General features: G+C 57.2%; 1 protein-coding gene across 1 annotated transcript; it reads left to right on the top strand.

Annotated features, from left to right (window-relative positions):
- Positions 1-780: 780 nt before the first annotated feature.
- On the top strand, positions 781-10,731 carry GABRD (gamma-aminobutyric acid type A receptor subunit delta). The gene is made up of 9 exons (XM_055306826.1): positions 781-941; positions 5,832-5,944; positions 6,227-6,294; positions 6,391-6,611; positions 7,601-7,683; positions 8,173-8,310; positions 9,049-9,204; positions 9,438-9,661; positions 10,001-10,731. Exons 1-9 carry the CDS (start codon positions 874-876, stop codon positions 10,298-10,300), a joined length of 1,371 nt encoding a protein of 456 aa, XP_055162801.1. The 5' UTR covers positions 781-873; the 3' UTR covers positions 10,301-10,731.
- The last annotated feature ends 15,025 nt before the right edge of the window (positions 10,732-25,756 follow it).

Raw genomic sequence — 25,756 nt, 5'->3', positions numbered from 1 at the left:
AGACCAAACAATGATAAAGTTTTTTGAGGGAAACTGCATAAAACTTTATGTTGAAAAGAATTAAAAAAGAAAACGCTCAAGGCCTTGAATTTCTCAGCTCTTTGTGGGGTGTTGGAGGGTGGATGTCACCCCTGTTACAGCGCAGCCATCTGCAGTGCCCTTCAAGGGGATGTGGACAGGAGTGACAGAGCCGGATCAGGCCAGACAGAAGTCCCTGTACCGGGGACCAGTGACCAGGCCCGAGGCCAGTGGAACAGCCTCATGGACCCCCTCCTCTTCTCTCCAGTCAGGCCATTCAGCTGGGCAGAGCTGCTCTGCCAGGTGATGACTTAGGCTCTGGCTCTGCTCCGCCGCGAGTGCGAGGGGTTTGGAAGGAGCTGCCGGTAGCCGGTGAAGGCTACAGGAACGCCAGCCCCCTTGGCCCGTCCGGCTCCTCACTTACCTGAACCAGGCCCCCGGGACCGTGCCCCCCCCCCGCCCCCGCAAACAGCCCGGGGACGAGGTTCGCGGAGCCGGTTGGTCTGCAGGCGCCTGGCCGGGCAGCGGGAGGCGGCGTCAGGGTGGGTCTGGGGCCGGGGTCGCGTCCCTGGCTGCAGTGATGGTGATGCGGTGGGAAGTGCGGGACCCTCGGGGCGGGCCCGGCGGCAGGTGGGGGGGGGACGGGCGGGGCGGCTTGGGGGGCGGCCCGGCTCGGGGCGGGGCGGGGCGGGCTCCGGGTTCCGCGCTCTGTCCGCCCTCGCGCCCGCGCCGCGCGCCCTCCCGCTCCCGCCCCGCCTGTGCCGCCGCCACGGCCGCGGGAGAAGCAACTTCTCGAGCGCCGGCGACCGGCCGGACCCCGGCGCCGCCCCCGGCCCAGCGCAGAGTGCCGAGGCCATGGACGCGCTGGCCTGGCCGCTGCCCCTGCTCCTCCTGCTCTGCGCGCAGCAGCCCCGCGGCACCAGGTAAGCTCCGGGGTCGCCCTCGGTGAGGAGCACCCTCGGTCTCCTTCCCCGCCCCCACCGCGTATCTACCTCCGCCCCCGTCTCCAGCTCCCCCGTCGACTGGCGTCTTCACCCCCCTCCACTCGTGCCCACTGCTCCCCCGGGCCCCCCGCGGGCGCTCCTCCCAGGACTCACGGCTCCGCTGCCCTTGGGGCCGAGGCCGCCCGGCTGCTGTCCGCCGTCCCAGTGCTGAACTGGCGCCGCGGGGCTGGACGAACGCGTGGGAGCCGCTCTCGGTTCTCCCCCGCGCGCGGGCTCGCGGGGGTCCTCGGCCCCAGCGGCCCCTGGCCGGCCCCTGGCTGGCGTGTGCCCTTCCAGGCGCGGGCTGAGAGCTCAGCTGGGCACGAGCTGCAGGCAGGAAGAAAGGAGCGATCCCGTGGACACGGGGGAGGAGGCTGTTCCCTTCCCCATGAGAGCAGAGCTACCCAGACAAGCTTCCGCCGCAGCTAGCAGGGCTGGGGTGGACAAGAGAAGGCTGTGTGCGGTCGTCAGAAAGTTCGGGCCCAGGACACTGTGGAGTCTCCTTTCAGGGGCCGTTTCAAATGGAATCCACTGAACTCCAGAGTATGCAAGTGGGAAGGAGCCGACTGCCTCTGCTGGGGAGCGGGGAGGGAGAGGAGAGGATGAGGGGGTGGGAGACGAGGACAAGTCAGGATTTCTAACTGTTGGGGGAGGGAAGGAAGGACAAGGTTAAGAAGCAGCCCCCCCCCCCCCCCAGCTGTGGCTTCCTCCCTTTTCCTGGCTTTTCTCTTCTCTGGGGACTTGGAAGGGGCTCCAGGTAGTCTGGCATCCCGTGCACATATCCTGGCCACCTTCCGTGGGAGTTGTGAGGGGCCTTTCTGAAGATCATCTTGGTGCAAGGGCAGCAGAAAAACCAGAGCAAGGACAGCCCCGACCCCCACCCCCCAGCATTCCAGATTTTGGGCAATCAGCCACTGTCAAAGACCTTAGGGACTGGGGAAGGTTGAACATCAGCCTGTGTTTGGGCTATAGGCACTCAGGCAGCACATAATGGGGAGGTGGGGGAAGATGTGGGCAAAATCTCCTTGTTGGTGGCATGGGGGAAGAACCAGGAAGCTCTGGGTCTGGCCATAGGGTGGCCATTGTGCCCAAGATCATGGGCAATGTTGATGCGACATCCTGTCCTTGGGAGGGCTTTGTTCTTTTATCAAGCTCCATCACCCTCTTCCCTCTTCCTACTTCAAGGTAACAGGAAGGGCAGAGCATCGAGGCGTGGCCGTGGATGTATGTGCTAGAGGCCTAGGATGGGCTGTTGGCCCAGTACAGCCATGGAGCTGTGATTCTGAAGTCCAAGCTGCTCCGAACCTCAAAGTCTTAGCCCAAGTTTGACACCAAAACTCATTTGGTGGTAAAGCCTGTTCTGCTCTTACATGAGGCTCATTCATTCTACTTTTGGGGCTTGCTTGTACTTTCCTGCTGGAAAATTCTCCAGACCACCCCCTGACCCTGCACCCCAAGTCCATATGTGCATTGTATTGCCTTTTTTTTTTTAAAGATTTTATTTATTCAGGACGCCTGGGTGGCTCAGTGGTTGATCCCGGGGTCCTGGAATGGAGTCCTGCATCGGGCTCCCTGCAGGGAGCCTGCTTCTCCCTCTGCCTATGTCTCTGCCTCTCTCTCTGTGTCTTTCATGAATAAATAAATAAAGTCTTTAAAAAAAGAGAGAGAAAAAAAGAGAGCAAGGCAGAGAGAGACAAACAGGGGGAGAGGCAGAGGGAGAGGGGGAGGCAGACTCCACTGATCAGGGAGCTCAACGTGGGACTTGATCCCAGGACCCTGAGATCATGACGTGAGCCACCCAGGTGCCCCTATATTGCCTTTCTAAAAACTGAAACATTCTGAACTCTGACCCACATCTGGTTTGGGGTTTCAGGTAATGAATGTGCCAGTCTGCCTGTGCAGGAAGGCAGGGAGACTGTGGCCATGGCCAAGAGGAGAGCCCCTGGGCTTTGTGGGCCTTGGTGGGTGACCTTCAGACAGTGCAATGCTGTCAGTCTGGGGCCTCCCTCCCACCAGCTTCTGTGTCCCTCCAGTTCAGAAGCCAGAGGGACAGTGCCCTCCCTTTCTTCCTGGACTGGTGTGAGAGGACAGGAGGTGCCTGCTCTCAGGTCAGATCCTGGGCTTCCTCATAGGAAAGTCTTGGTGGGAGAAGGAGGAAAGTGCTGTGCAGCATTTGTGGGTTGGGTCAAAGCTGTGCCTTCCCTGAGCCTGACGATCCACCCATGCAGCGGGTGCCTGAGCTTGCCAGCTGCACACCCCCATGGGTGGCCCCTCTGGGTTGCTGGCACCTCCATCTCCCTGGAGAAGCCATGCCTGTATCTCCTGCCTTGCCAGCTCACCGTGCACCCGTTGCGGTGTTCCTCTTTGCCTTGGTAACTGAGGTGCCAATGCAGCTGGTGCTGCTCTGAAAGCAGAGCTGTGAGGGATTGTGGGCTTGTGTGCACGGTGGAAGGATCCTTGGAGAGAAGCTCCCACTGCTTTGCTCAGCTACACCCACCTTTCCTTCCTGTCCCCAGGGGTACAGACAAGCGACAGGAGTGGGCTTGTTTCTCAATGGGTCAGTAGAGGGAGGGAGGCCTAATGGTGCCCAGCACCTAGGAGCAAGCCACCAGTGTTTTCACGGTGCCTGCTTCATCCCAGGAGTCTGGGTGTATGTCTCTGAGCTTCTCTGTCTACATCAAGGGAGCTCCCACCCGAGGCTATCATTGGGTTCCAAGACCATCAGATGAAGCAGAACCTGTCTCCCAAGGTGCTGGTCAGAGTCCCTAGAAGCCGACACTGTGCTGAGCTCCCCTACATGGAATGTGGACCCTGTCAACCCCTATAGCTGCTGCCTGAGCTGTGGGAGGAAAGCAAGGCCCTCCACAACCCCACCTACCACGTAGTTCTAGCTTCACAGATGGAAAAACGAGCAGCCCCTGTGCTAGGTGAGAAGTGACGTGGGGCTGGGGGCCTGTTCCCTTCACACCCCCTTTGGGATGATGAAGGCTAGGAAATGCACTGGCATCCTCCCACTTGAGGGCAGGTTCTGTGGCTGGAGGCTTACCCATACTCTTCCTTCAGGCCACTAGTGGGCAGGGGTCCCAGCAGAGGAAAGGTATGCCTGCCTGTGGCTCCATCCAAGGCCAGGGAAGGACGGTGTCTCCTGGCAGGCGAGCCGCTGCAGCAAGATGGCAGCTGGGCCAGTCCAAAAATAAAATCTAATTGGAATCCCTTTGCATCTGATCTTCAGGGTGACCTCCATTTGTATTTTTAATTGTGTTTTCCTTGGGGCCAGGAGTTCATTCACTTCCTTCTTACACTTTGTTACCAAATCATCTGCTCTACCCCCTCTGGACCAGGCCATTGCCTGGAGGGACCAAGGTGGTCCTTTGGGATCAGTGAGGGGCTAGTGAGTTTCCACAGCTAAGGAGCTCTTGGTTCAAAGTTGACATTCTTCAAAGTGCCGGTATATGAATCAGAGGAGGGGGCTGGGTGCCAAGCTGCTGGTGCTTCCCGACCCAGTCAAGCCCTCCTAGAGTTCTAGAACCCATTTGAGAGTACGATGTTATTACAGAGCAACACAATAGCGCTGTTACTCAGTGCCCTCCTCACCTCCTGCCCGGCTGTGAGTGGGCCTTGCCCTTGGGCCAGGAGGCAGAGTGTGTTGCCTGCAGCTGCTGTAACAAGTGACCACACGCTAGGGAGCTTAAGACCAGAGACATTTATTCTTTCCCAGCTCTGGAGGCCAGAAACCCGAGATCAAGTCTGAGGGCAGGACTGACTCTTTCTGGAGGGTTCTGAGGGAGAATCCATTTTGTGATTTCTCTGCAGCTCCTGGTGCAGCCTGGGTCCTTGGCATCCCTTGGCTTGTAGCTACATCTATCTAAATCTCTGCTTCCATTGTGTATCTGTATGACCTCCCTGTGTGTCTGCTTTCTCTTCATATAAGGACACCACCCATTGGATTTAGGGCCACTCCAATCAAGCATGATATCATTTTAACTAATCATAGCCCAATTTCCAAATAAGGTCCTGTTCTGAGGTTCTGGGTGGACATGAGTGTTGGGCAACAGTGTTCACCCCAGGACAGATAAACACAGGAGGGGTGGGTAGGTAGAGCGGCAGGGGGCCTTAGGCCGTCTGGTGTGTACAGGCCATAAGAGGCCACAGGTGGGACAGCCCTGCGGCCCAGCACAAGCTGTCAGTGGGACTAGCTTTAATCATTGGCATGGGCCCCAGCGCTCTGGGCTCAGGCTAAGCCTCAGAGGCACATGACCACTTGGGGATCTCTGGGGCCAGGCCTGGGCCTGCCTGGAAAGGGACAGAGAGCAAGAGGTTGGCTATAGGGTCCTCATGGGCCCTTATCAGGTTTGGGGTCTCACCCATCCCCCTCCACCGGCCCGCAGCTTCCTGGTCACACAGCTCTTTTCTCAAGTCACCTCCTACAGGACTCTTTGCCTCAGAGGCTGAGAGGGAGGCTGTGCGCCTTTGTCAGGATCCTCGAAGGCTATTCATTGAGAGTCCTCAGGGATGGGGGCTCTGGGACTGCCCACTATCCTTGGGCCCATTATGGAGGGAGGTTGGGGACTCTGGCTGACCCAGCAGGATCGCTTAAGGCCGGGTCGGCAGGAGGTAGCCAAGCAGAGAGGCTGGTGGGTGAGGTGGATGAGCCCTGGGCCCTGCTCCTCCCTGGAGTTCCCTGTGTCTGGCAGGAGTTCCTGGGACTGGCCTGGTCCAGCCTAGGGGGCTCTCACAGCTGGCCACCCTGGCTTTGGTGCCTGGGAGGGGACCTAGGCTCCATAGGGATGCCTGTGCCCTGCCTGTGACCAACGAGCTCTGTGTTTTTAGAGCAATGAATGACATTGGAGACTATGTTGGCTCTAACCTGGAGATATCCTGGCTCCCCAATCTGGACGGCTTGATGGATGGCTATGCTCGCAACTTCCGGCCTGGCATTGGAGGTGAGGGCAGCCAAGGGGATTGGGGGTCTGGGGGGACTCCTGCACTCAGCTCTGGACTGGCTCCTCCGAGGGGTGTAGCTATGGTTCCCAAGGGCCATGTCAGCCAAGGGCTAGCCACAGCTAGCTCCCCTCCAGGGAGACAGCCAGGAAGACGAATCTTCTCAGGATGTTGTTGCAGACTTTCACCAGCATGGTCCTCCCTGCAAAGCCCTGGCTAAGCCCTGTCCTGCCTACCTGGGCTTGTGCAGGGTGGAGAGCCTGGCCTCAGCATCTTCCTTACAGGGCCCCCTGTGAATGTAGCCCTGGCCATCGAGGTGGCCAGCATCGACCACATCTCGGAAGTGAACATGGTAGGTGCTGGCCAGGCTCTGCCCCACCCCTGGCCATTGGCCCCCAGGAGAGGAGCAGGGCTGATGGCCAGTGGCCCTGGCTGCCACCCTCTGCAGGAGTACACCATGACGGTGTTTCTGCACCAGAGCTGGCGGGACAGCAGGTTGGCCTACAACCACACCAATGAGACTCTGGGCCTGGACAGTCGCTTCGTGGACAAGCTCTGGCTCCCGGACACCTTCATTGTGAATGCCAAGTCTGCCTGGTTCCATGATGTGACCGTGGAGAACAAGCTTATCCGGCTGCAGCCTGACGGGGTGATCCTGTACAGCATCCGGTGAGCCTGGGACCCGCCCCCCCCAAGCTGCCTGCTGGGAGCTGTGCACGTTGTCTGTAGCCTTAGGCAACCAGCTCAGTGCAAAACACAGCAGCTGCAGAGGTGGCCGTGGGAAGCCCGCAGGTGCAGCGTTTTGGCCAACACGGTGCCTTTCTGTTTTTTTATGTGGGGATGAAATTCATATAAAATTCACCATTTCAACGTGAATGATTCAGTGGCATTTAGTACATTTGCAGTGTTGTGCAAACATCACATCTATCTGTTTCCAGAACGTCTCATTCCCCAAAAAGGAGGCCCCATGCCCATGAGCACTCACTTCCCCGAACCCCACTTTCTGCCTATTCTGCACATTTCATGTCAAGTGAATCACACGCAATGTGCCCTTTGGTGTCTGCCTTTCTTCTGGAGCGCAGTGTTTCTGAGGGTTACCCCGTTGTGACATTTATCAGGGTTTGGTGGCCTAGCACCCCTCACCCATTCATGAGCTCGGGGCTGCTTCCACATGTTGGCCATCATGAGTTGTGCTGCTGTGAACATACATGTGTGTGAATTTGTTTGAACACGTGCTTTCTGACATATGCCTTTTAAAAACAGCATTAGCTGCCAACATTTTAAAAACCAGGAGATTTATGTAAGAATCTAAATTCTTCTGGAAAATCAGAACATTTGGCAACCTGGACCTTTTTGTACACTGCCCAGGCAGTGGGACTGCCCAGAGGTCAGGTGCTCAGGCTGGACCTGCCTTCTAAGCTCCCCATGTAGCCCAGTGAAGAAAGTGAATGAAGCCAGTGGTGATTCCTGAAGAAAGACCCACAAATATCCGTACACGGACCACAGTTTTCAGCCCTCACCCAGATGCCAGTGAAGCCCAAGAGGCCGCTTGGCTATGCTCGCTGGAGGTGGCCCCTCTGGGTGGGGGGCAAGAGAACCAGAGGATTTCGGGCACTGGCCTCGCTCCTGGAGGCCTCACCAGCATGTTGTCTGGGCAGAATCACCTCCACGGTGGCCTGTGACATGGACCTGGCTAAATACCCTATGGATGAGCAGGAGTGTATGCTGCACCTGGAAAGCTGTGAGTGCCCTTCTGGGGCCGGGACAGGGTGGGGTTGCACTCGGGCCAGGCCGTGCAGGCGTCTCCAGTGACTTTGCTGTGAGAGGAGAGGGGACTCACAGCTGGCCCAGCTCAGGCACAGGAAGGCATCTGGGACGGGCCCTATGGCATCAGAGGCCTGGGCTGAGGAGAAGGAAGAGAGGTTGCTGGAAGGCCTGACCGGCCTGGCCCTCTTCCCACGGGTCAGTGCCTTGCCCGGGATGGACAGGTGCGGAGCCCAGACAAGGTGTGTGTGTGTGTCACCGACCCGGTGTGACAGCCCCTGTGGCTCACCTGCCCTTTGGCCAGCTCTTCTGGCCCCGGCCACCTGCCCAAAGTCTTCCCTTTGTGTCCTTGGCTGTGTCTTCATGTGCTGTCCCCCGTCTCCACCATGGGTGGGGTGCTCCTGCTGAGGGCTCCTGGGGGCCGGGGGACACCGGGCTCTACTGCCCACCTGGGGCTCTCCTGCAGATGGTTACTCCTCAGAGGACATCGTTTACTACTGGTCTGAGAACCAGGAGCAGATCCACGGCTTGAACAAGCTTCAGTTGGCTCAGTTCACCATCACCAGCTACCACTTTGCCACAGAGCTGATGAACTTCAAATCTGGTAACGTGGCTTCTTGTGGCTTCTCGTGGCCTCTCGTGGCCTCTTCCTGTAAACCTGGCTTGTGGTTTTTTGGCACTTTTAACTAAGTTGCTAGTTGGCTCCTCCATTACCCTGAGGATGTGGCTGGAAAACCACTGATGGCCATGGGCTGTGCCCAACGAAGGGACTCAGGACACCACAGTACGGATGTGGCTCAGGCTCTCTCTGCCTTATTCTTCTGTCCTTTGCTGCTTCCTGGAGGCTAGCCGTGCCTGGGGCCTGGGGTCTGGGGAGTATGAGGGGTGTGGGAGTCAGGGCCACACCTCCTGAGGCTGCCTTGTCTCCTGGCCTCTCCTGCCCCTTCCCAGTACCTACCACCTGGTCATTGGTGCCCACTAGCCTGGCTGGCTCTTTGCTGTAGCTTGGCTGTGCATGGAGGAGGGCCAGGACAGGTGAGCTGGCCACACTGCTGGCTGAGTCCCCTGGGTCAGGGCAGCACTGGACCTGTCTCCCTCTGTCCTCTGGGTGACCCTGCAGGGGCCCAGCCTCTCCCCGACAAGACCCTGGGCAGAGGAGCCCCCTGACCCATTGGGCTTTGTGGGGAAGGTGGGGAAGAAGGGGTCTGAGGCTTTCAGTGGCTCCCCAGTGCCCTGCCACGCCCTCCTCTCTGCCCGAGAGCTGCTGTGTGTGGGGGTGGGGGGTGTGTGGGGTGTGTGGGGTGTGGGAGGTGAGGTCCCAACCAGGAGCGTTTCCCGGCAGCGGGTCAGTTTCCTCGGCTCAGCCTGCACTTCCACCTCCGGAGGAACCGGGGTGTCTACATCATCCAGTCCTACATGCCCTCCATCCTCCTGGTCGCCATGTCTTGGGTCTCCTTCTGGATCAGCCAGGCAGCAGTGCCCGCCAGGGTATCTCTAGGTACAGGGCCCTGATCTTTCCTCAGAGGGAGCTGGTGGAAGGATTGGAGCCCAAAAATAGGACTCCAACCCTGCTCGCCACAAGCCCGGTCTTGCCTCCTTGTTCCCAGCTGTCCTGGGCCAGTGGCCAGCCAGGCTGGGGCTGGTTAGAGGAGCTGACCTGCACCTGGGCTGGGGGCAGGGATGCAGGGAGATGACAGGGGCCCCAGCAGTGTCACTGCTCATTCCCAGCAGGCATTACCACAGTGCTGACCATGACCACGCTGATGGTCAGTGCCCGCTCCTCCCTCCCGCGGGCCTCAGCCATCAAGGCGCTGGATGTGTACTTCTGGATCTGCTATGTCTTTGTGTTTGCTGCGTTGGTGGAGTATGCCTTCGCCCACTTCAATGCTGACTACCGGAAGAAGCAAAAGGCCAAGGCCAAGGCCAAGGTCAAGGTCACAGAGCAGAGAGCAGAGGTGAGGCTGGGGCTCCTGGTTCTCTGGTGCTCAGAAACAAGGACGGCCTCCCCTACCACCTCCCACTGCCCCTCAGCCCCCACTCCCTCCGCCCCCAGCACAGAGGGGCAGTGTTCCTGGGGCCACTCTTCCTGGGACCGATTCAGGACCTACTGCTCTGGGGAGGTAACCTGCAGCCCTTGGCACAGGACAGCAGGCCTGGACTCTTTGGCCTTTCCTGCTGCTGGTCACAGTGATACCCACAGAGGGACTTAGCCGCTGACCCAGGTTGGGGGTTCTGGGGGAGGCAGCCAGCCCTTGGCTCAGCCCTGTCCCCCCACCCCTACCCTCGCTATGCAGATGGATGTGAAGAATGCCATTGTGCTGTTCTCCTTGTCCGCTGCGGGAGTCACCCAGGAGCTGGCAGTGTCCCGTCGGCAGTGCCGCAGGCCTGGGAACCTCATGGGCTCCTATAGGTGTGTGGAGGTGGAGACAGGAGAAGCCAAGAAACAGCGGGGGGCCCGTGCAGGGAGCCAAGGAGGCCTCCGTACACTTTTCAAACCCATTGACGCAGACACCATCGACATCTATGCCCGTGTGGTGTTCCCTGCGGCCTTTGTGGCAGTCAATGTCCTCTACTGGGCAGCCTACACCATGTGAGGGCAGAGGTGGGCCTCTGCCTGTCCTGGAGCCTATAGCCACCAGGTAATCTGCCCACTCTGGCTGTTTCAAAGGGGACATGACAACAGTCCACATAAAATGAGAGGAAAGCCTTGGCCTCCCTGCATACCCCAGGCTCTGTCCCCACTGTTACCTGGAAGTCAGCCTGGGGCTCCCCCAACGCACCTCTCCTGCAGACCCCCAGCCCAGCTCCTCCTTGGCAGAGCCAGCTTGACCTGAGGCTAAGCTAGGCACGCTCAGGGCCCTTGGTGGACTTCACAATCCTGATTCTAGGCATTTGGTCTGTGGGTTTGGGACCAGGTCGTGGGAGGCTGGGAGTAGGTGGTGCTACTTTCTTGGTGAAATGGTAGAGAAGGGCGTCCATGGGCCTTCGGTCCCAGCATGAAATAAAACATAGCCTTTGGCTGCTCGCTGTGCTCCCTGTGCCTGTGGCTGGGCTGGGGCTGTACCCTCGCTGACTAGAGACCACTTCCAGCTGTGGGTTCCCTGGTCTCTGGACGGAGGGGCTTGGAGCTAGATGTGCCCATGTCCTTGGGCATCGGTGAGAGGGGCAGAGGTACGGGAACCTAGAGAGGCTGGAGGAGTCACACCCCACCTTGGTGTCTTGGTCCCTTGGCCAGGATGCCACTACGCTGTCTCCTTATACATGGTGATGGGTGAAGGGAGGCCGTTGAGTCTCCATGAACACCACTCAGCCCTTTCTCCTCTGCTGCCACCATGGACGTAGGGTGACGAGGTTGCAGCAGGGTGACAGGGGTCATTGGCCACTGGAGATCTGACAGGCAGCAGGGGGTCCAGGTTTTTGGTGGCACCAAAGCAGAGCAAGTCATCACACTCAGAGGAGACGAAAGCCGGCAGTGAGAGGAGCAGTGGTCACAGCAGAGCCCTGAAAGCCTGTGGATGAGGCTAGCCATGGGTATGCCACACTGTGGTCAGGGTGGCAGCCAGGTGACTGCCCAGCTGGCCCCGTGGTGACCTTCCTAATGGTCCCCACCTCAGGCCACCTCAAGGGGGAAAGGATGGTGACTTTGTGTGAACCCTGGGGCCTGCCATCTGCCTCTGGCCATACAATGTATCCAGGGGTCTGCAGCTTTGGAGGCCATGGGGACAGGATGCTAGAGGACACTTACTCCCAAAGGGCTATGCTGGCAGAGTGACTACTGAGGTCCAGGTGCCCCAGCAAAGGGGTGCAGGGTAGTGCTCCCCAAAGACCTGGCCTTGTCAGGGGCAAAGGAGAACATCTGCCAATCTTCCCAAACCACAACCCAGGCTTAGCACTTCCAGCTCCAGCTTCACTCTTCCTCCCTCTCTTCCTCCAGCTCCTCCCTCTCCCCCTCCAGCCCTACCTCCATCTCTAGCTCCAAGGCCCTTTACCTCCTCAAGACCTCTCCTGGTACAAGGTTACCCCTTTGTCCCCTGCCCTAAAGGCCTGGGTTGCAGAGCTTGGCAGAGTCATCCAGGGAGTAGGATGGGCCAAGGAGCAAGACCTCCAGGATTCAATGTGAGCAGAAGCTCCACAAATGGAGTGGACCTGGGGGTGAGTGGAGAGCAGGTGGCTGATGAATAGCAGGGCTTGGATCTGGGTCAGCTGGGGATCCGGGCCACCTCAGGACAGATGGGGGTATTGGGGGCAGCCAAGCCCGGCCAAGTCCATAAATGAGGACAGTGATGCCCAGGGGCAATGGCCCCAGTATCCCTTGCCACCCGGTACCTTCTTGTGCAGAGTCACTGCTCCCTCCTCCTGGACCCTGGAGGACTCCCCGGGGTAGGGTGTTCCAGCCCCAGATGGTGCACAGAAGCTACCAGGCGGGGCTCAAGGCTGCCCGTCTTCAACCCTGGAGGCAGCTAGGGTGCTGTCCCAAGCCTTATGTTGTATGGAGGAAGGCGGGGTGGGGTCAGCTGCACCCGTGGGCCTCAGGGGATGTGCAGGTAGGTTCAAGGTTCACGGAGCTGCTGAGCTGCCAGGACCCCCCCCCCCCGCCCCCCTGCCGGCCCCATGCCTGCCTGTCCTCACCTTCCCTGTGGCTTGCAGGCTGCCCTCTCTCTGCGGCACATAACCCACAAGGAGCTATTTAAAGCCGGCCTTTGTGCCCGCCTCGGGCACCCACGCGTCGAGGCCCACCCGGGCAGGAGCCTTCGCCTGGTTCCGCACCCAGCAATCACTCGCTTCAGCCTGCAGGCTGCTATTTCTGCCCACATATTTACAGGGCCAGAAAAAAGGGACGGGAAGGGCTGGTGCTTTATAAACGCTGAGTTCTATTCCGGGGGTGATGAGATGGGCAGATTGAAGGCCGGGGCGGATCGAGGTTTGCAGCTGAGCAGGCCCAGCTCAGGAAGGGGGTGCCAGCAGTTCCCGTATTACAGGCATCTGGGCTGGCGGGAGGATGGGGAGGGGATGGTGGGGAGGGGAGGCTGCCTCCGGATGTGTCTCATTGCAGCAGGACAGTTTTGGGGGGCTGCTGGCTTCCTCGTGTGTTGTCTCTGGCAGACGCTGGAATGTGCATTGTCAATGCTGCTTCTGAAATGCTTCCCTGAGAGCTGGGACAGCTCCTCCCCAAGTCCGGAGGGTCCGGGGTGGTGACCCCATTTTGCTCTCCTGCCCACGGCAGGGGCACATCCCCAGCACCTGGGGGGCATCATTTGGGTTCTCTCCAAAGCCAAGCCTGGGACAAGGGCTTTGGAGCAGGGCATTTATTCAGGAGGGATGACTTTCCTGGGGCTGCCACGGCAAAGGACCACAGACCAGGTGCTGGAAACAACATAAATCTGTTCTTTTGGTCTGGAGGCCAGAAGTCCAAGATCAAGGCGTGGGCAGGTTTGCCCTCTGGATGCTGTTGGGGGGGGGGGTCTGTCCCAGCTCCTGCTGCTGCCAGGGATCCTCATGTCCCTTGGCTAGAGATGCAGCACCCAATCTCTGCCTGTGGACACGTGGCACTGTTCTGTGTATCCTCTTCTTACAAAGGCGGCTGTCATTGGATTTAAGGACTCATCTTTTTTTTTTTAAGACTTTATTTATTTATTCATGAGAGATACACACAGAGAGAGAGAGGCAGAGACACAGGCAGAGGGAGAAGCAGGCTCTATGCAGGGAGCCCGATGTGGGACTCGATCCCAGGTCTCCAGGATCACGCCCTGGGCCGAAGGCGGGGCTAAACTGGAGGAGCCACCCGGGCTGCCCTTAAGGACTCATCTTGACCTTATTTCTAAATAAGGCCTGGGTAGGCATGAATTTGGGGGGACACTGTTTAACGCAGTATAGGGGGTGATGTGGAGGCAAGAGTGCAGGAAGCAGAAAACACTGGAAGGTGCTTTATGGCCTGGGGCACTCGGGTCCCAATCCTGCTGGGAAGCCCCTGCCCAACATTGGAATGCACCTCTGAGGTATTCTTGAGGAATGAGGAGCTGGGGCATTTATCACCCACTGCCACCCCAGGGCCACCCTGCCTGTAAGCAGAGGACAGCCTGGCAACACTGTGGAAAGTGCTAGAAGGGCTGCTGCTTGTGGCAGGTGCAGTGCAGGGGTCCTGGCAGTGGGCAGTCATCCCTGCAGTGCTCACATCTGCTCAGAACATCGCTGGTGCTTCAAGGTGGTGGCTGTCACAGCGCCACCAACAAAGACAACCTCAATGAGCACAAGAAGACACAGTCGATCCCTATGGCTGCAGGTGCTCCTGAGGCATTAACTGAGAGGCATCCTTCTCCCTACCGCCCCCTATCTGTCCCTGACCAGCACCTCTGCTTGCTTTGGTAGCCGCTTGGCCCTCACTGGACGTACGTTGCTGCCGTGGCCCACTCTGTGCCACTGATGTGGAAGTCCCCAGAGGTGAATCCTGCAAAAGTGAAAACCAAGCATCCTGCTCAGATTTCTAGCCTCTGGAGGATTTGTACTCACCACTGTTCTTCAAGGACATTCTTGAGTGGGGCAAGTGGCACAATGGTCCATTGCCACCTCCGTCCAATGTATCATGCTGGCATATCTATGAACCAGGATGGAGGTGGGTTCCCCTCTGTCACATGATTGTAGGGACCCCAGCCCCCCATGAGGCCACAGACTTCCACTGAAGGGAGGCTCTGATTCCATGGTATAGCTGACCTGGTCACCTGGGCCACTTTTTATGTAACTTTTTGACTCTTGAGACTCACTTGATTCTAAGCCATGCAATGCATTTCTGCTGTCTGCCAGACAGTGACTGTGCCCACTTAGCAATGCCTGTGGTAGGCAGCTCTGGGTGTGTTACTGTGCCATGGCCTGTGGCCAGGTACCATGGTCCTGGGTGGTGCCAGGGCCCAGTCTTATCTTGGGAGCTGCTTTTCATGGGGCACATGGTTCTCTGCTGTGGCCTTGCTCCAGAATCCAGGGGCCCTTCCATGACACTTCCTGATAGTGGCTTGCAGGGACCCACCACAGGCCTCTCGTGCTCCACTAGACTTCTATCCAGGAGGAAAGACAGGAAAGCTTGCACCCAACCTGCCCCTGCTGTCTTTTCTCTTTATGCCTCATTCAAAATACAGGAAATGTGGCATTTGTAGCTTCCACCATTCAAAGAAGCCCACCAAGCACTGTGTACTGTGCAACAAGCCCTTTATCTTTAAGGGAATGTTCCAGCATGAGCCAGACTGTCATACCCCTTGAAATCCCCAAATGTGGCAGAACCTGGAATTCTTGTAGGATTTCTCTGACTTCTGGCCAGCAGGTGTTTCACCAGGACACACAGGTTACTTCCACTTCTTTTTCAGCAAGTCCAGTGAACAGAACATCCTCAGTAAATGAACCCATGAGACGTCCATCAGATGTGCAGGGAGTGAGGGCCCCGTGTGCCACGTTGTAACAGCAAGGGAGAGCTCACCCAGTGCTAGGGCAGGACAGTGGTCTGGGCACACTCAGCTGTCCATAGGCAGAGTGGGTGTAACACATTGACTGGAGCAATCTGCACACCTAGAAGCAGAGGCTATCCTTGGCAGACACCCCTGCCGGCTCCAGGGCATTGGAGTTGCCGCCCTGTTCCGCTTACTGCCCTCCATCCGGTTTGTTCAGAGGCCATGCCAGCGGCCTGAATGGGAATGTGAAGGGGGCACCACTCCCGAATTCTCTGTGTCTTTGAGGTTGGCGTTCGCATGTGTCCTTCAACCTGGAAGAAGTGTTTCCAAGTCACTGTCTCTGCTGGGGAATGAGGGCAGCTTCACGCGGTGACTGGGCTTTCTCTACCACAGGGCACTCACCCCTCAGGATAGGGAAACATGAGAGGACTCTGGCAGCTGCCAAATAAATCCACCATGAAGCAGGTGGGAACCAGGGAATGATCATAGGATGTGTCCACAAGCCTGCTGGATCGACTCTGAGGGGTACATGGGCCAGGACTCCATCCATCACTCGACATTCATAAGCCCTCGTACCACCTGGGGGCCATTTTTGACATCTTGGGTCTCTTGGTACCACTGTCAACCCAGACCCTGTATCAAAAAGTCCTTCAACAGGACACCTGGGTGGCTCAGCGGTTGAGTGTCTGCCTTTTGCTCAGGGTGTGATCCTGTGGTTCCGGGATTGAGTCCCATATCAGGCTCTCTGCATGAAGCCTGCTTCTCCCTCTGCCTCTGAGAGTCTCTGCCCCTCTCGCTGTCTCTCATGAATGAATAAAACCTTTAAAAAAAAGTCCTTCAAAATTATGGGTATCCTTTGTCCAAAGTAGAGTTACTCTAGGGGAATGTGTGTCACACATGCGTGTGGGGTAGTGTGGAGCCCTTCAGTGAGGTGCTGGAGCCTCTCTAAGCAACAGGGGTGTGGACTGGAATGCTGGCCCCTCCGGGAAGGAGTGTTGACATCAGCCTGGGACATCCCAGTGCTTGATTATCCTTGTTCATGCAAATCAGGCGATGCCCTAGTTAGTTGCTCATCCATCCACCCGGGGCTGCCAGGGTCTCTGAGCCAGCGCCACAGATTCCCACAGGCACCTGGCTTCCCTCCAGAGTCTCTTCCCATCACCATCACGGCCCCACCTTGACCCTGATCACGCGCAGCCACACCCCTCCTGCTGCAGCTCTCACGGTGGCTTTCTACTTGTTACACTGGCCATTTGGATCAGCCCTGGCTGAGCTTCTTGGCAATGCTGGTACCCTTTCCTGTTACGTTAGTGGAAGGCATGTCTTCCAAGCCCCCTTGGGGACCCAGTAAGCTGCTGGTTCCCATGAACTCATCCCAATAGCCCCCCTCCTGGCCTTGGGCCCATTCCTCACACTCTTCCAAAGATACTCTGGTGTTTCTGCCTCATGTGTATCGGCCACCATCACAGCCCAGCTTCTGAGAGCCACCCCAAGTGTATTAGGGCTGGCTCCATCTGCGGAGATGTTAATGCTTAGTTGTAGGTGACTGCCCCTGTATCAGTACACTCTCCCCTGCCCAGCCTCAGATTCCACACACCCCCATCCAACAGTCTCCAGAGCTGCTCCCATGCTTGACCTCAGGTTCCTGCCAGTACCTAGTCAGGAGCTGCCTAGCCAGGAGCTGCAATCCCTCTGGGAGGAAGCTACTCCCTCCCATGAGGTACTCAACATCCCTGCTCAGACCAAGCCTGGTCCCAGCTACTGGTCTGGATGCAAGGAGGGAAGGCAGGGGCAGATTCTGGAGACAACAAGTATAATAGGTTGAAAGACGTGTTAAGTCCTCATCCCGGCACCTGTGAATGTGATGTTCTTTGGAAGTAGGGTCTCTGAAGATGTAATGAAGATGTAGGTTAGGATGAAGTCATGCTGGAAGGGGGTGGGTCCTAAATCCAGCCACTGGTATCCTTATATGGGAGGATACATGGAGGGACACAGAAAAGAAGTTTGTGTGAAGACAGAGGCAGAGATTGGACTGACATGTCTATCAGCCAGGGAGCATCAAGGGTTGCCAGCAGCACCAGAAGCGGGGGAGAGGCCAGGAACAGATGGCCACTGAGGCCTCCCGAAGGACCCAGCCTGCTGGCACCTTGATCTCAGACTTGAGCCTCCAGCCTGGGACACAGTAAAGTTCTGTGGCTTTCAGTCCCACAGTCTGTGGTCATTGTTACAGCAGCCACCATGAACTCACACCACAAGTATCATTTTGCAGAAGCTACAAATACCACATTTGGTAATTTTGAGTGGGGCATACAGGGCAAAAGACAGCAGGACCAGCTGGGCGCAAGCTTTCCTGTGTCTTCTTGTCTTTCCTTCTGGCTGGAAGTCCAGTGGAGCTCAAGAGGCCTGTGGTGGGTCTCTGCAAGCTCCTATCGGAAAGAGTCAAGGAAGGCCCCCTGGGATGGTGAGCAAATTCATCTGGGAGTTGTCCTCCCATTTCATGTCCCATTTGTTTCAGGAGAGGAAGCTTCTCTTGTCTGGAGTTGCAGAAAATACCTCACAATGACCCCAAACCAGGCCCCAGGCTGGACACCTTCCCCTCAGGAACTTGTCAAGGCCACCCACCATTCTTCCCTGGGATTTCTCACCCTTATGACTGTATCTGCGGCCTAATTTTCAGCACCACCTGCCCTCTGGCTGGAGGCAGCAAGGCTTCCTTAAATGCTGGGGAGAACTTCTTGGCTTTCACAGCATGCCATACTTGGTTCTGCAGCCCACCACAGCGAGGGCTCTGCAGGCTGGTCACCATCCCACGTCCCACTGGCAGGCATCATACTCTGTCATCATACTAGTGGGTGACCTAACCCTACATACATACATACTCTGTCATCATACTAGTGGGTGACCTAACCCTACGCTTGCACCCGGTACCTGAAGGCAGAGTTGGCCATGACTTCAGTTCGCGGTATCACCTGAGAAGGGCCCAGGAGGGAGCAGTGAGCCAGTGCAGAGAGATGGCAAGGAGGGAAAAGCCGTGGGGTCTGTGTTCCTGAGCTGGCTGGGTACTGGGGGCAGCTCACATGGATAGGGGTGTTGTCTGCACCTCCCGGAGACCCCCTGAGGAGCCACGTAGAACCACCTTCTAAGGATGGATTGCCATACTCTAGGGCTTGACTGTTGCCCCCAGGGGTATTAACTTCCCACCCTTTCAGGCTGCCCTGGGCTGAGCAGGTCAGACACGGTCCTGGGGCAGGCCAGTGATGGGACAAGACAGGACACTGCCCGTGCGCTGGAGGACCAAGGACCACCTACCCCGCTGCTATGAAATCAGAGGTGAGCTCAGGGATGTGGCACAGGGCACCAACAGCATCTCTGGCCAAGAAGTCAGGGATTTTCAGTAGAAGAGATGGAGCCGTCTGGGCAGGGTGACAGAAGAGCTTATCCCTTTCTTGGGCCTTCCTGGGTGGGACTTCCTCTTGAGAAGTCCTGTGATGCTCCTGCTGGCAGCACAGGCTCTGGAGCCAGACCACCTGGCATGCTAGCACTTCTGTCTACCTAACCTCGGGCAAGAAACTCACCATCCCAGGACCTCAACGTCCTCTTCTGTAGAATGGGGTCATGATGGTTCACAGTGTGAGAACTGACTGGTCACATAGGTAATAAAAAGCACTTAGAGCAGAGCCTATAGTTCACGCCACTCAGTAAATGCTATTATTTTTTATGGGTCAGCTCAAGGCCCCCACCTGCCTGGTTTGGGGGTGATAAGCCTTGTTGAAGAAGAAATGAAAAAAGAAGGCTACTGTCAGTATTTGGGTTTAGATATTCAAGATAGGGTTTGCAGCAAGAGTGTAACCTGGCAGTCCGGCTGTGCCTTGGACATTTCCTAAACCCTTTCAGCTGCCATTGGGCTCAGGAGGGCAGTTCTAGGAGACTCAGACTTACTCCTCAGGGTGGCAGAGCACAGGCCTCAGGCCTGCTGTCCCAGGGGAGCAGCAGTGAGCCTGAGGAATGGGGAAGGCCAGGGGGCTGCAGGGAGAAGGCATTCAGAGTATGGAGGAGGCAGGGAAGGGCCACAGGCTCACGGGAGCTGACTGCTTGTCCAACCCCAGGGCCAGTGACTTGACACCATGGGATTTGGGAAACACTGTAATTGGGGCTTTGACTTTTCAGACAGCTGGTTTCCCAGGATGGCATGTGATGTGTGCTGTGCATGGAGAAGGGACATGCATCAGGGCACACTTGCTCCCATTCTCGGCTCAGTTCAGGGGGAAGTGTGCTGCGGACAGACAAGGACAGGACAGGCAGGTTGTGTGGCCTGCTCTCCTGAACCTCTGGGGTGCCTGCTCTGGGTCCACTGAGGCTGGAGCTCCACCTGAAAAGGCAGAGGCTTGGAAGAGCCAGCAAGGACCATAGAGAGGCCACCCCTCCTGGGGGGTTGCTGGGACTTGCTGGGTCCAGAAGCAGCACCCCAAGTTCCTGCTGGGAGACAGTTTCCTGTCTTCTGTTTCTGCACATCTTATTGGCAAGATGCCGACTGCCTCTTGCTCTGGACCATGTCTTCAAGGAGGTTTGTTGAATGAACAGTTTGGAATTATCTCCCCCCTGAGAAAGGGAGGGTTTTTTTTTCCTGCCCAGATATTGTGATATACCTGGGTTCCCTGAGCTCAGGGTTCACTTCCTGTCACAGAACCCACTGCACACAGAATATTCTTCTGTGGGGCTCGGGTGCAAGCAGGTTGAGGCAAATTCACTGTTCCCACCACTCTGTACTGAGAGCAATCAGGTTGTCTCTGAACCCGGACTCTCATGTCTTCTGATGTCTCTTCGCAATGGCCTCGTGATCCCAGAAGGTGCCTCAGCTGTGGGTGCAGATGGGATGGTGGGGTCAGAGCTGCCTACTCTTGCTCACTTTGCTCGCCACAGCCAGCCCAGCAAGGGTCTGATGGCCCCTCCTGCCACCGCCGTGAGTTAGCAGCTGTCCCCTCCCACAGCACCAGACGCGTCTTTGTAGGGGAGGCAAGTATAGAGATGAGGGAGCCCACGCAGAACCTAGGAGGCTGTTTGAATCAACGGTTCAGGTGAAAACTTGAGTCATTTTGTCTTTCTGCCACTGAGTGCACAGGCTTGGGAGGAAGGCCGGAGAAGACGGAGGTAAAGTTACAGAAGGTTAGGTGGCCTCTGATACCCACAGGAGAGGTTGAGAGCTGCCCTAGCACAGGGGGCTCCCTTGGGGCTGGTCGGCAGCCCCAGTCATGTGGGGCCTGTGGTGGACTTTGCCTTTGTTCTGCAGCCAGCCATGTCACCTCCTGCCCCTGACCCTGCAAACATCAGGACAGCTGCCTGGGACCCATAGAGGTTTGCACACCCAGTTCTCTCCTTACAACGGATTTCCTGAACTGGAATGATGAGATCTAAAGGCTCTGGATGCACACTGTCACTTTGCTTTCTAGAAAGTGATCCCAGCTGCACCTTGCAATCCCTTCCCAGGAAGGGGTTACTGGACACCATGGCAGCCTGGAAGCCTAACTCCAGAGCAGTTTACACATAATGCCAAGCTCTGTGGCCCGCTGGGGGGCCCCCATCTCAGTCTTTGAGTAAAAGGCAAAGAAGACAGTGGAGGGTGGGCTCAGCCAGGTGGAGTTACCAGGGCCCAGTGTGTCCCCTGCCCCCACAGCTGTGCATGGACAGGCTCCCACCTGGGCAGACAGACAAAGGGCTCGGCCAGGCAGCTGGAGGCCTGTCTCACTCTGTCATCGTGTCTCCCTGTGATGCTTCTAGTTAACTATGGTTTTCTTATGGCTAAAATAGCACCCATATGCAGCCCCCGTGGAGTGGCATTGCCATGGTGACCGTGGTTTTGGGTGCTGCCTCCTCAGATGCATGTCAGGCTTGCTTGGGGTTTTAAATATAATCCCAGGCAGCTGAGGGGATTAAAAGTGGGAGAGATTCCATTTCCCAGGAGGGGAAGGGCCTCACCCTCCGTGGTGCCCTGGCCCTGCTTGTCAGGGGCCCCAAGGAAAGTGGACACATCCAGCAGGAAAGGAGAGATGTGCAGTGCGCCCCCATTGGCCCAGGCTATCCTGGCCCCACACCTTGCCAGTCCCACGACCATGGACAAAGCACTGGGCCACCCAGACCCTCAAGTCCTCATTCAGAAAATGGACCTGTGATACCCACGTCCCAGGGACTGTCCCAGGCAGCATCCAGGGGTGCTGGTGCCTCAGTGTTCTTCGCTTGGATGATGGGACAATGTCAGCTGCAGGTCTCTGTGTGAGAGTTGGTTGGATGTAGGAGTGGCTGGCACAGTGGCATCCAGATCTCTGGAGCAGTCAGTGTCTCTGCAGCCCCCGGACCTAGGAACCCACCCTCCTAGCTGTTCTGCCTCATCCAGACAAGGCCTCTCCCAGCACCTGCACCAGTGCATGCACACTGAAACACACATGGTGCACAAGCACGCACACACAGCACACACACACACACACACACACACACACACACACACACGCAGACCATGCCCACCCAGGTCTAGCCAGTGACTGAACAGGGACCACTTGATACAATGGACAATGAAGCTGTGGACAGTGACTGCAGGTAGAGACAGACCTAGCACCCTGGGGCTGAGGGGGCGCCTCTCCTCAGGCAGGAGTTAGGCTGTGTTCTGGGCCTGGGTGGGGGGGGTCAGGATGCCCTCAGCCCACACCCCGCCCACCTGCCCTGACCAGGCGGCACCCCTCCTCCGGCCGCGTCCCTCTGGCGCCCTCTGCTGGGACAGTGCAGCACCGCGCCGTGGTGGGAGGAGAGGGGCTGGCTGGGGCCGCCGCTGCACCTGCCGCGCTCAGGCTGGCCCCGCTGCGATGAAGGGTCCTGCAGTGCCCGGAGCCAGAAACCCGCACCCTTGGCCCGAAGGAATGCCATCTATTCTCACAGGTAGGAAATGGTGAATCTGGAGCAGAGAAGTAATACATTGGTCCCTGGCACGTCGATGCACACCATTGCCTCGGACACATCCATACAGAGACACACAAATGCGATACACACACTGCGTTAATAAGATACTCACACAATACACACAGACACACATGGAGACAGACACACACCCAGGCCCAGAAGCCCATAGAGATGAAGACACACCTCTCCCTCTCCCTCTGGCCAGGACCTTGCCCAGGGAACGGGGCAACCCTTTCTGGAAGCTCCCAGGGCTGCCACTGGCTCCCCCACTCTCCTTAACATGGTCCTAGAGGCCCCTCAGGTTCTGTTCCAGCAGCTTCTGCAGGTTTGCTTTGACACCTCCACACAACCGTGCTTCCTGGGGCCACAGAGCCTTTGCACGAGCCACCCAACCTGCCTGTCCTGCTCTCCTGCTTCACCGCACACATCCTCATCCCATTGTCACACTGTCTCCCAGGGACCTGGTCAGACCGGGCTCTCTCCAACAAACTGCCCTGTCATGTGACCAATGACAGTGGTCTGTCTCTCCACCAGTGTGCAGTTTCCATGACAGAGCTGCCATGTCTGCCTGAGTCCCCTCTGTATCCTGGCACCCAGTAGGCCCTTGATCAACATCCGCTGAACAAATTAATGAGCCAGTGAAGTGAATGTTGTCTCTTGAACCAGTTTTTCCAAATCCCGTGATCTATGACAAAGAAAGGAAACACCTGCTGCCCTGCTCCTCCCACAGCTGTGCGCCAAGCACACACCCTGGGTTTCCTGAGACTCTGCTGTGGTCCTCACTGCCTTGGGCACTGTCACACCTGGCAGGAGGACTAGGGGTCTTCACCCTACAGGCTCCCAGACACGCCAGCCCCTGATAGCCACCTCTTTCTGGGCAGTCCCAAGCTGGCACAAATGCAGTCCATGAGCTCTGATGAGGAAGACAGACCTCTGGGGGGGGGTTCTGCAGGAAGGTCCCATTGGGAGGCACCCCATGGGAGGCCTTTGCTTGTGTCTGATGTGTCTCATGGAGCATACACTTCGCCTGGCTTTCACCCTTCCCCTAAAGCATCTCAATGTCATTTGAAAGCATTCTCATAAAGAACATTCATGTTAGAAAATCAGGGTAAGCTAGCTGGGGCCTGGCCACCCTCCTCCCCCACCAGGACCGCACCTGCTCTGGGGTCTCAGGTGACAAGAGAGGGGACACCGCCCCAGGGGAATCTGTTAGGAGAGGAGGGAGGTGGGGTAGCAGAGTTCTCCTGACACCTTCTGTGATGTTGAAGCTTTCCAGCAAGCCTCTATCACTTTTATAATCCCTTTTAAAAAACCCACACCTTCGTATTTTTTCATTTTGGAAATAAATGTTTGTCATTTTGAAAGCACATGATGTGTTTGCAGGGAGATCTGGGAAACACAGAAGCTGCTGAGAGGTGGAAGGGACCTGCCCTCAGCCCCAGGGCCTTTGGCAGGTCTGTCCATGGGCGACCAAGGCCACCTCCCTGCCTCACACTCCCCAGCTCCCTTCCTTGGCAGACTTCAGAAGCAGGAACCCTGCCCAGTGCCCCTCAGAGCAGGGCCTGGCGTGGCAATTCTGAGGGTTCCCTGCCTACTCACTGCTTCACTCATTCATCCCACAATGCACCAGACACCCAGGCCCTGTGGAGACACAGCAGTGGCCTATGCTGACTGGGTCCCAACCTCTGTCACGTGTGGAGTGGGGAGTGGTTGGAAAATTTGGGAACAAACAGCCTGTGTCTGCTGCCAGAGCACAAGGCCTGCACTACCACCTGCCTGCTGGTCAGGACCACACCCTCTAATGGTAGGGTGGGAAAGGATAGGGGCTCGGGGCAGGTGGCTGCCCACCATCTGGAGATTGTCTACAGGCCTGGTGGGGAGGTGGGACCCCTTGTTTTGCAGAGCTGTTTGGTGGAGACAATGAAAATCCAAAGCCCTCCATGCTTGGGGGCGGTCCTGTGAGGTGTCTGGAGACCAGGTTAGTTTTCTGGGCATGGCAGATGACCCCTGTGCCCTCACCCCAGCCTGGGGCAGGATGTGTAAGAGACCTAAGAGTGGAGCCTTCCCCTGGCCCTCCCTCTGGAGTATGCCTCTCCCCACCCCCACCCTCACAGAGAACAGACGCCCCAGCGTCCTGTATTCACCCTCCCCCACTTCTGGCCCTCAAGCTCAGCACCTCAGGCTCTCCTCCTGACTTACCCCAAAAAGGATTGGGGGCAAGGCAGTACCAGACGCTGGTCCCAGCTGCCAGGATAGAGGTTCCACATGTCAGCTGGGATCTGCAGGTGAAGTCAGTTCCTTCAGGGCTCCTACCCCAGCAAGAGCTTCCCTGGTGAGAAAAGACTCTGGGGCCAGACTTGGGCTGTCGTGTCTGGTGGGGCGTGTGGGAGAAATGGTCATGCAGTGGGATGGCTGTCCACCAAGAACTGCCTCCTTCCCTACCTTAAGGGCAGGAGGTCAGAGTACCAGGGAGATGCTGTAGGGGATCAGAGGACACCTCTCCATTCAGTGATAGCCTGTGCCCACTGAGATGTAACTGTGCTCATCTCCACCAGCCGGCCCTGCCTGAGGCCACGTGCCAGGCTGGGCTCTGGACAGCTGTGGGGACGAGGCCACAGTGCTGGCCATGGGCTGCTTGGTGGGCCAGGCACAGGAAGAGGTGCCTCCCAGACACTTGCCTTCTCTGGTCCTGCTCATCCCCATGAGCACCACACTGCTCCCCTGGCATGGCAAACCCTCATACTCCATTTCCCTTCATGCCCAACTGACAGCCAAGAGCTCTACATGCCCATGCTGGGGCAATGGAGGAATAACCAATGGGGTGGGATGGGGGAGCAGAGCAATATAGGCATCAAGGATATTAAGTGGAGACTCAAAGGAAGTGTGGGTCTGAGCAAAGGTGATTCTGGGAGAGGGAACAACATGTGCAAAGGCCCTGAGGCAAGGGGAAGCAAAGTGGCTAGGTAACTGGAGGTGAGTGAGACAGGATGAGAATGGTGGGAGATAAAGGAATGGGGCCTCACATCCTGTAGGACCTATGATCTTTTCCTGAGAACAGTGGGAATCCCTGGGGGTCTTGAACCCCTGATAGATGGACATGGACTGACTTACATTTTTAAGGACATTGGGGGATTGCTGCAAAAATCCCTGCACAAAGGATATAGCAGGGACTAGGTGGTAGCAGCGGAGGTGGTGAGATGTGTAGGAATCGGAATGTGGGTATAAGAGGGAGAGGAGGTTTTCTGAGTGAGCACCTAGAAAAGTGGGGTTGGCACTGATAGAGATGGGGAAGAACATGGCTGAGGGGCTTCTGCTGGGATGAGAGGTGTGTTTGTGGGGAATCAGGCTCAGGAGTCCAGGGGAGCAATTTAGCTTAGGTTGGTGTTGGGAGCAGCCCTAAGCAGGAGAGAGAAGCTGGGGCAGTAGGGGATTTTAGAGTGAGACCAGGAGGAAGCAGCAGAGGGAGACGTAGGAGAGAGCAGGGTGAAACAGCAGAGAGCAGCATCCTGGGGTCAGACCTTCTAGGAGGGGTCAGACCACTGCCAAGAGCCAATCAAGAAAAAGTCTTGAGAACTAACCATTGTATTTAAAACACAGGAGTCAGCGATGACGGTGTGTGTGTGTGTGTGTGTGTGTGTGTGTGTGTGTGTGTAGGGAGATTGTGGGGAGGTG

The sequence above is a fragment of the Nyctereutes procyonoides genome, unplaced genomic scaffold (assembly GCF_905146905.1).
Source record: "Nyctereutes procyonoides isolate TBG_1078 unplaced genomic scaffold, NYPRO_anot_genome, whole genome shotgun sequence".
NCBI classification, from domain to species: Eukaryota; Metazoa; Chordata; class Mammalia; order Carnivora; family Canidae; genus Nyctereutes; species Nyctereutes procyonoides.
This window is presented reverse-complemented; position numbering and strand designations above follow the sequence as displayed.